This window comes from Teleopsis dalmanni, chromosome 2 (assembly GCF_002237135.1).
Source record: "Teleopsis dalmanni isolate 2A chromosome 2, ASM223713v2, whole genome shotgun sequence".
Taxonomy (NCBI): domain Eukaryota; kingdom Metazoa; phylum Arthropoda; class Insecta; order Diptera; family Diopsidae; genus Teleopsis; species Teleopsis dalmanni.
Window position 1 is genome coordinate 203,254,688 of NC_051847.1, and position 10,652 is coordinate 203,265,339.

The 10,652-nt window shown below is 29.9% G+C and overlaps 2 protein-coding genes across 2 annotated transcripts; one reads left to right on the plus strand and one right to left on the minus strand.

The window, feature by feature from the left end:
* Positions 1-5,056: 5,056 nt before the first annotated feature.
* Positions 5,057-6,511, minus strand: LOC119682821 (endophilin-A). The gene has a single exon (XM_038096335.1). The coding sequence runs from the start codon at positions 6,261-6,263 to the stop codon at positions 5,157-5,159; it is 1,107 nt and encodes a 368-aa protein (XP_037952263.1). The 5' UTR covers positions 6,264-6,511; the 3' UTR covers positions 5,057-5,156.
* Positions 6,512-8,775: 2,264 nt separating this feature from the next.
* On the plus strand, positions 8,776-9,365 carry LOC119685011. Its single transcript, XM_038099177.1, has 2 exons — positions 8,776-8,925; positions 9,000-9,365. Exons 1-2 carry the CDS (start codon positions 8,881-8,883, stop codon positions 9,297-9,299), a joined length of 345 nt encoding a protein of 114 aa, XP_037955105.1. The 5' UTR covers positions 8,776-8,880; the 3' UTR covers positions 9,300-9,365.
* Positions 9,366-10,652: the final 1,287 nt, after the last annotated feature.

Genomic DNA, 10,652 nt, shown 5'->3' on the forward strand with positions numbered 1-10,652 from the left:
TGGTTCGGGACCAATACGTATTCCAGGAAAATCTCTTTCTAACAAATAACGTATGAAAGTGGTTTTACCCGTTGAATATTGACCAACCAATAAAATCATTGGTTTCGCATCGAAATCAGGATCCTCAAGTTTTGGCGAATGAAATTCATGGAAGTGATAATGTTCCTCCAATGGTAAAAGCTTGCTTCGGTAAATTTTTTTCAATTCGCCAATTACATTTTCCACAACCTCCTGGTTCTTATTTTCGCGTTTGAGAAAGCTAAACATTTCAGCAAATCTTATCCGTTTCTTACTAAAATTTTATATTAAACTTTAACGAATTACTTTAATATTGAAGGATATATATATAAATATTTAGACTTGTACTGTTTTGTGTTATATTTGCTATGGAATTTATGCCGCCCCAAAATGAATCACGCAAGCAAAAATTTATTTTTGGATTTATTTCGTCACGGTTTTTCACTCAATAAATAAACAATTTAGTACGATTCGCTAAACGAATTTACGGAAACTTTTGCAATTAGAATTTAATAGTTAATTACAAAATAAATTTTTAATACATAATTCGAAAAAAATTAATAAATAATTAACACTTTCTCAATCCGCTATTTGACACCGACGTGCCCTCAACTAGTGGGAAGCTTCTCTCGAATAAGCGAAACAACGTCATTTGACAGCTAACCTGCGGAAAGCATTGCCAACATTAAATGTACTTAAGGCATCGCACACATTTATCAAACCGTGGTGAATTATATTTTACCTAAATATTTTGGTGAAGATCTACGGAATTTTTATTTTATAGTTTAGTTTTATATGTGATTAATCGGTTTCGATGCATGTGTCTGAAATCATACTGAAGTAGTATATTTTAAAATTATATATTAAATAGAGAGAAATGAAAAATGTTGGAATCCAATTTTAATAATTCAATAGCATTCAAAAGAAAAAAACATTACAAAATATTTACTTTTTTTATATTTTCAAGACTTACACAATCATAGTGATTTCGCTAGAAAGTATCTCTGTATAATCCATTGCGAATTATGTAGAATATATGTATTATAGACTACTAAACAAAATGTTCGAAACTTTTTATTGATATATACTATTGTATTTTTATTATTAAAATTTTCTGACTTACTTTGTTAATATTTGTGGGCTTTTCAAAAAGTAATTATAGGAAACTGTTCTCATATTCAAATACATTTTTATTTTAAGAATTACACTTATATTATCTACAATGTATTATTTAATAAATTTTATTATCGTTATTTTTAAATAATTTAAATTTTCTGACTTGCTTTGTTAATACTTGTGGGTTTGTTAAAAAGGTATTATGGAAAACTATATAAATTTTATTTTGATGGTTACTTCCAAATATAATATATTTAAGGATTAAAATAGAAACGCAATTTACATTTTATCTTCTATTGAAAATTTAGTTCTGATGTAATTAAAACATCTTTTGGTAAAGATCGGAATTACCGATCGATTTAGCATATTGTAACTATAGTACAACCAAAGAATCTATAGTACAAAGAAGTGCCACGCTCATACAAACGAAATACCCACTTTATTTTGCTGGTGGATTTATAATAAATCCACCCAACCTCATGCAACAATGTTTGATCGAGGCACAACTGGTATGATGTTCAGTTCAAACCTATATGTGAGTCAAGTAAGGCTGACAAAAGCCCGACTGCATACGTATTCAATCATACATGCAACCCTCTGTATTACATTATACGCATGTTTGTGTGTTTGTTCGCTGTAAAATGTTCAAGCGATCAAACAGCATTTCAGTGACGAAGTCAAAATTGTGTACATTTGATAAGTTTTTGAGTTTAATAATATAAAACAAAAACAAAATTCCCTGTTTGATATTGGTATGAATTGTAGTGTAAAAACACATTACAAATTTATTTATGTCTCAAATCTGATTTTTTTCATTCTATGAAGCTTTATTCTTAAATGTTGTCCATGCGCAATGTTTCCGAAGCAATATCGTAAACACCAATTTTAACATTTCAATCCGGTGTAAATAGCATTCATGCGTTTCCTCAAACCAGTAGGCATTAATAGTGGTTTTAGTGACTTCTACACATTTTTGCATTAAAATTTTTCTTACATTTCTAATATTTTTATTTTTTTTAAAATACTTTTCAAAAACTTTTATATGAATCTTGCAAATATTTTTTAAAATAATTACAAAAAGTCACCAAAAATTCAAACTATTAAGAAGTAGTTCCTTTTGAGGTAAAATATATGCACAAATGTGCAATAAAAACAAACTTATTTATGTACTGCAGACTTAATGTCTCCAATATCACATTTGTACATACATAATAGTTTTTGTAGTGCATCATTTTTTGCAATAAAAAAAAATTATATTCTATTACTCTTTACTCCTATGATATGAGCCTTTTCAGTACAAGAAAATAAAGCAACAAAGTATATGGTAAAATTGTTTCAGGGATTTCTTTACCATTCACTTCGCTACTAATCAATGTATATTAATAAAATAGACAAATAAAAACAAGAAAGGAAAAAGAAACAGGCGTATAAAAACAATTGTGGGTTGCAATGAGTTTGAACTGAACATCATACCAGTTGTGCCTCGATCAAACATTGTTGCATGAGGTTGGGTGGATTTATTATAAATCCACCAGCAAAATAAAGTGGGTATTTCGTTTGTATGAGCGTGGCACTTCTTTGTACTATAGATTCTTTGGTACAACTATAACTATATTATAGAACAATATTATTAACACAACAGTATGTGTGTATGTTGTGAGGCTATTAATGAAATAACATATAACTGAACTGCTCAAAAGGGTTTTTTCAAAAAACTTTTTTGTCTTTACCCCAAGAGCATCCTCCGAGCGCTTTTAACACATTACTGCGAGATTTCTATCGGCTGCACAAGGTTAAGGCATGTGCGGCGGAAAAGATAAACTTACTGCCGAGAACGATACTTAGGATTTTGGATTTGTTAGTTGTGGGGATCCTGAATTCACCGATATTAATGGACAGAGTATTGGATACTTCTATAGTCCTGGAAGCAAAGAGAGTGGCTGTGGATTTATTTGGCGATAGGTGAAAATTTTTATCAGCCAAAAATTATGCCACATAGGGGAGGTATGTATCCAATTTATTGTATAATATAAAGGGACCCTGGCTCGTTGTAAAGATTATACAGTCGTCTTCATCTGTTATGATTCTGACTTACTCAGGAGAGTCTGGAATCCTGATTAGTTTACATAATTATAGATGAACGGTCGTTACTTCATCGATTTATATATTCAATGCCTAATATGCTTTTAAACGTTTTCTTCACTGCATTATAAATATCTAACGCACTTAACACTCCTTTTATTAATAATAATGTATTATACTGTAATATAATGAAATAATTAAAAAATATCAAATATTTAGTAAGTCCTATACATCGATAACACTTTTATAATAATTTATTAGTATTACAGCTATCAATAAACTCCCTAACGCCAGTGCTGATATAACTGATACAGCTACCTGAAACAACAGTATAAAGTTCTGATAATATTATTGCATATATTAGTATGACTAAAGCAATTTGATAATATAAATTTCTTATTCAAAATTAGATTTTTGGTTTTTCAATTATATTGAATTATATAAAACAATTTTAATTATGAAATTTGTAGATATAAAATGTTGAAAAGAAAATCTTGTTCAAGATCTTCATTACTAACAATGGTTTCATTAATTCTCATATACATACATATACATAAATTTCAAATAGTATTTATAATAATTTTTTTATATAGAGTATTGTACACCTTTAAGGTGAAACCAACAGGTTGTTGACAAATTATAGATTCATTAATACTTTTCTCTTCTCACAAATTCTATATATATTAATTCCATACTTATTTGAACAATTTTTAAATATTATATGTGAAATTAATCATTTCCAGTAATTTCTTTTCAAAATTCTGGCTTGCAATTCATTGTATGAAATATTAATATATTAATGAATACATATGTATTATGTATACTGCTGAAGATGCAAGGGAATTGTTTATGTCACAGAAACAAAACGACACACGACATGTTGCTAAGCATCTTGTTTGTTTTGAGATGTTGCTCAATTTGTATTGTTTGTAAACAAATATTGCACATCAAAAGCAAAAGTCAATAGCAGAAATAAATAGAACACAATTTTGATGATGCTGTCACCAAAAGAAGGCATTTTCCGCCCACAATTGAAATATTAAAAGTTATTCGGGGGTAGATGTGTCGGGGCTGTATACACGTATATGTTTAATTTGCTGACGCTGTCGGAAAAATTATATTGGAAAAAACATAATGAAAAAAACACAAAAATATTTATGATTGAACGAAAGACACATTAAAAATAAATTTTATTAATTTTTTAATTTTGTTTGCCGTATTTTTTTTTTTCATTTAAATTTAATAATTCTTTATGCATATAATATATAATTAAATATAGTATATAGGGTAATCATTGTATTACATTTTTTAATCATATTTATAATAATTATTGTATTAGTTCATCGTAATTGCATTGAGTAGCTTACATATTTTAAATATATTTATTGTTTTTATATTCCAACATGAGACACCTTGACTATTTATATTCATTCATAATTGTTTGCAATATTTATATGTTTAATATGTTTTCAGTTTTTCTTATTTTCATTTGTTAATTTGTTTATTTATTCTTTTACATTTATTTTTTTAGATTATTAATTTAAAAAGTAATAAGGATACTTGTTTCGCATTTAAACGTACATAAGTTAATAGTAATAAATATACATGTATATAATATGCTTAATAATATTTAATATAAATAACAAAATAACACACACAATGTAATAAGGAATACAAGGATAAGAAGGATTTGGAGTAGTAAATTGTAGCTCATTTAATCATTTAATCATTTAATAAAATACAAACATCATATTAAAATTTTTCATCTGAAGCAGTTTAATTTGAATTTTAAATATTTTAATTTTCATTGAAATTTAATAATATTAATTAATATAATTTAATTTTAATTTTAATTTAACATTTAAATTGTAAATTTAATTAATTATTGTTTTTCAACTAGTTTGTAAATGGGTTTTTGCTCTCAGAGTTAGCCCACAAATTTAATTGCCATTGGGCAATGGCACCATTATCTGTACATATGACTGTGGAAAATAACCAGTGCGACCATTGACTGAGCCTTCATACCAATTTTCATCAACGCGGTTTAGTAATGTTATAATATCATTTTCTTTAAAACCTAATTCACCAGGATTTTCTGGATCAAAATCATATAAAGCTTGACAGCAAGGTTGTTGTTGTCGTTGCGGTGTGGCAGCTGCCAAGGGCTTAGCAGGCGAGCGCATAGGTGAGGGCAATGGCGAGGCAGCGGACGAAATATGTGTTGGTGTGCCATCCGTATCATTGGTACCAGTACCATCTAAATTTAAGTCTAACAAAGTCTTAGGAATAAAGTCAGCTTTGGGGCGTGACTCTGATCCTTCTCGCTTCTCTTGCAAAGTCTCCTGTAAACCACGCAGTATGTCAGCACACTGAGAGTGAAAATCGTAAAGCGCTTCAGCAAAGGTGACAAGTTGAGATACTTGTTCGGTATCATTTTCTAACAAATTATACATCCCCATCTGCGCAAGATGGAGTGACTCGGCAAACTTATCCTCAGCGCCACGAATTTCATCATCTTTTGCCTGTCGGCGACGTTTGCAATCGAAGTCGAGACGGCGACCTTGTAACTTCTTTCGGTGGTGCATAACCTCTTTTAAATCTTTCATTTGCAAATGATGCAATGGTTCTAGAAAGTTTTGCTTAATGTTATCGTCCAGCGAGTATTTAACATCAGCCATTTGTTTGAGCGCTTCACCAAATTCAATTAACGCCTGCGCGAACATGCTACTGTCCTCGCCTAGCTTTTTACCATACATTAACATGCATTCTGCCAGAAGACCTTCGGGTTGAGGATACGTATTTGATTTGGCTTGTCCAGACAATTTTGAGATACCCTTGACCGCTGCCATTTTCGCCCTCGCAGTGGGGTTGGGTTGTAGAAATTCCTTTGTTTTAAGTTGTAACTCCTCCACCAACTCGACGGTTACGTCAGTTTTTCTTTCCATTTCATCAAGTATGTCCAGTTTTGTGCCTTCTGCCCCGCCCATTTTTTCCGTAACATACTGATTAGCCTTATTGATTTGCTTTTTTAGTCCGGCGAAAGCCATTTTCGAAAAATTAGTTTTTTGCTTAACAACTATAAAAAAAAATTTCGCTTTCACTTTCTGTACTTATGAATTATTTATTTTTTACTTTGAAATAAATTTTCCGTGCTAAAATACACTACTTTAACAAACTTTCCGTTTTTCTTTTCACTCTCGTCTTGTGTAGCAAATCGATAATTTTTTAACTATTTGCAATTCCAGATGCAAATACATTAGAAGCATGTTTAGTGTGTTAAGCGCACGCTTGCAATTTTAATGAAATTTAAACAAATGTTAATGTTTAGTAAATAAATTATAAATACTTTATTATATTAAAGTACAAAATAAATGTTAAAATATTAAAATTTGGGTGTAAAATATCATAGCAATAAATCCTTTATAATATATCAAATGTGTAATGAAAAAACAAAATTTAGTACATATGAAAGAGTTTCGTTCACTGAACAGACTTGTGTAAATAGTGCAGTTCAAAGTTGTACAATAATAATAATGAAAAATTATTATAAATATTTTTAAATTTAATGATTTGAGAAAAGGAAAGAATAACAAATTTATGGGTAGAACATTTTTAAAATGATATAGTAATGCTCGATAATGATTAAAACATTATAATCAATTTTTTATATCAACTTTATAATGAAAACACAACTAGAGCGAGACTAGAAGTTTATTCAAATAAAGAGCAACATGAAATATTAAAAATATTTAATACAAGAAAAAACGTTATTTCGATGTTCTTAGAGAATTTCTAGATTTATTAGAGGTGGTATTATACGGAAATTGTTAATTATATTTGGCTTTTATAGTAGTGTAATTCATTTGAAAAGTTATAATTCTGATATTCTGATAATATCTTTCGATTGACATCAGTTGTAAATAATATTTATTTTTTTATTTATTTCGATGCATTAAGGAAATCCTTAGCACTATCTTAAAGTTAAGATACAGTATAACAGACTAATTAAACAATTTTATAATAAAATAATATATATTACAATAGAATATGTTACAAAAACTAAATAATGCATGAAAAATATAAACAATTTTCGCATAGAGAGAAAATGTAAAAAACTAAGGTTTTAAATTAGTTTTAAAAAGTTTTCAAAAGAATTTAAATTAAGAACCCAAAATTTTTTTGAAACTTCCTATGTTATTTGCATTTCTAGTTGTGCTTCATATAGCGTTCCATAATTCACCAGACACGTGTATTCATATATTCTATAATATACCTTTAATGGTTTATAAAACAATTAAGAAGATGATCCGGCATCTTCATGGATGGTAATCTGAACAAGAACAATCTTCATATATTGTTCAATATAGCACCCAACGTTTCCGTTTCTATATATTCCTAAGTGATCAAGGCCATAAGCATGTGGTGTTATGCAGTTTGCTAAGTTTCTTAACTTAGTAAACTACTCAGCATCAAGTTTTGAGTGCACTAATGATAGAACATAGTTGCTTTAACAGAATGACACGTGTATCCATCCATTGGCGTGTATTACACAGTTAGTTTAACACATCTAGTTAAGCCTTATTAATTGGTTAACATGTTTGCAAGCTTGTAAAAACAAATAAAATAAAGATATTTAAGCATCATCATTGGATTGCAACATTTCAAATTTTATGCTAGAACTTGCAAGTATTAGACTGTCTCGTTACAAATTTTTGAATAAGCAAATTTGACAAAAAGATCACAGTTTTATTTAAAAAATTGTCCAGCCGGAGGAACTGTAGAACATTGATTGGTGTATTGATAGGTCACTGTCTTGGCGCTTCACATGCGCACAAACTAAAGCTAATCCAGTCTGGAGCACATGCCAGAAGTTTCTATTGAAATCCTAATAAAATTCGCTACTAACACGCATACCCTAGGCGATGCACTCTGATCTGGTATCGGAATGGACCTTAATGGTCTACGCGTAGCCTTTTTTGGTCTGCCAGCATAACCTAATATCCAGTTAAAAAATTAAGTTTAGAATGATTTTGCTATAATTAGTGTATGCAAACGAAATAATTGGCTAGATCTCTGGACTTTTTAAAATTATAACATTATTTACTGGGTTCATTTAAAGGTGGCAAACGTGATCAAACATTGCTAAAACACTTTTGCATGTTTAAACTTTCCCTTTTTGATTTACAGTATTTATTATAAAACTGTGTTGGCACATCCGCTCTAAAAATGATTCATCCCAGAATTGTTGTTGTTCGCTATCTTAGTGACGCGTTGACATCGCTCAAGTACGTCGCCATAAATTATATGAAATTTTACGTATGTTGCAAATAAAATAACAGAATGTGTAACGCAATTTTATCTGCAAATAATAAACAACAAAGATGACTTTTACAAATGCTGTAAACAACGGTACGCAATTTCACAGTATTAAAGAAAATATACATTTTAATCTAAAATTTATTAAATTCACGATTACATTAAATGCAACAAATTACAAATGAGATAAGCTGTTTTCTAAGGTGAAAAGATAAATCACGAAGTATAAAAGAGGTGCATAACTGCATAGAAGTTATATCATTTAAACGCAGAGTTCGAGAAAGCAACTCAGAAATACACAAAAGTTAAAAATATATCTTACGGATAAAAAATTTATACTTTTATAAAATGAAATTAGTGATTGTTTTCGTTTGCGCACTCGCATTTACACAAGTAAGTTTTTCTTCCGATGAATTTGAAACACATTTTTTTTATATAAAAAATCTTTTGTTTCTATTTCTAATTAGGCTCAAAACAGCTTTGTTTTTACGGGTTATCCACCAGTGCAATTTTTCAATGATGTTATATTGCAATCGCAGGCACAAAAATTGCTAGCAACACCAGGATTTCCTCTTGATTTACATCAACGAGTTGAGGAAATTTTGACCAACTCTGAAGAAGAAATTAAGAATTGCGATAATACAATTCCATTCTGGTTTACAATGCGTTGTTTAAGCTTGGCAGTAAAGAAGTCGAGTAACCAATTGAAAGAAATTGAGAATGAATTTAACGCAAGACTTGCAGCTGCTGCACCCCCTACTGCTTAAAAAAGATATTTTAATGTCAATGTTATTATGGAAATATTATTATATAAAAAGATAGATTAAAATGGATTTAAAATAAAAAAAATAATAATTTTCAAACATTATAAGAATATTTTATTATTTTCATCACTAAATGTGAACCGGTTATTAAGATCTAAATAATGGCTGTCTAGATGAAATTCGATCGCGAGACAATACAACACACTGCACAGATTGGTGGGCTGCAGAAACAAATACATATGTTCGTAGTTGTTTTGGGGAAAAAAATTTGTGATTTTACCAGTGCATCAAAAGAAAATTTGTATAATTGTGATAGATTAAAAACATGTCGCGGACCGCACAAGCATTAGCCGCTTGGGAACCGTTCTTTGGACAGCTCTGATCTAAATAATATAAATTCAAAAATGTGAATCACTACCGCAGGTTTAAAAATACTTTATGACGTCCAATTATTCATTTGTAGCGTGTTAGAAAAATTTTGCACTCGAATACGAAGGAAATAGTTCACGGCGTTAATATTTTTTTATTGCAAAGCTAGAATTGATTAGCTGTTTTTATTGTTAATGAGTTTTGGAATAAAGTATATTGGCGTGTTTTCCTTAAACTTAATACACAACATTTTGAACATAGAAATCATCCAAATATTTGTTCTCGGGAATGCGTCCGACTTGTTCTAAAACATTTGATCGTCCATCTAAAATTATTGGAAATGTAACCCTATTAGATAATTGTGGAGATACGACCTTTTATTACTTGTATTTTATTTACCTACACACTACTTTCTAAATTATTACTTTTATTATTTTTCATATGTCAATACCAGGTAAAAATTAGATCTAGAAAGGAGAACTAGAAACTAGAATAAGAAATATAATAAATAGAGTGGACACCAAGAAAATGCGGTGAAAAGTGGTGGTCTCGACGCAGATCGAAAATCAAGAGAGCGTGGCTTGAAATGCCAACATAAAAGACACCCTCCTCGAAGTAATGCGAAAGCAGTTCCGAGGGGGAATAAGTCTCGCTGAAGAGGGAGTGTTTTAGTCTGTATATTATATATTAATGTTAGGGAGTCGGACACACCATTCCGACGACGGCCGGTTTGACGGTGCATAAAGCATGCTACCTACTCACCAAAAAAAAAAAATCCAGGTATTTTTGAAAATCACCTTCAAAGTATTCCCTTCGAAATACATTACGCTCTTTCTTATGTTTTTTCCAGTACTGGTGATACTGGTTAAAGTTGATTTTCGTAATGGTGTTCAACGTTAGCCGCAATTCGAATTTTATTGTTCTCAATCGTTTCGAAAGGTATTTCCGGGGCGGTCTCTTGTTCACAGGTAATATTTGTGTAGTGAA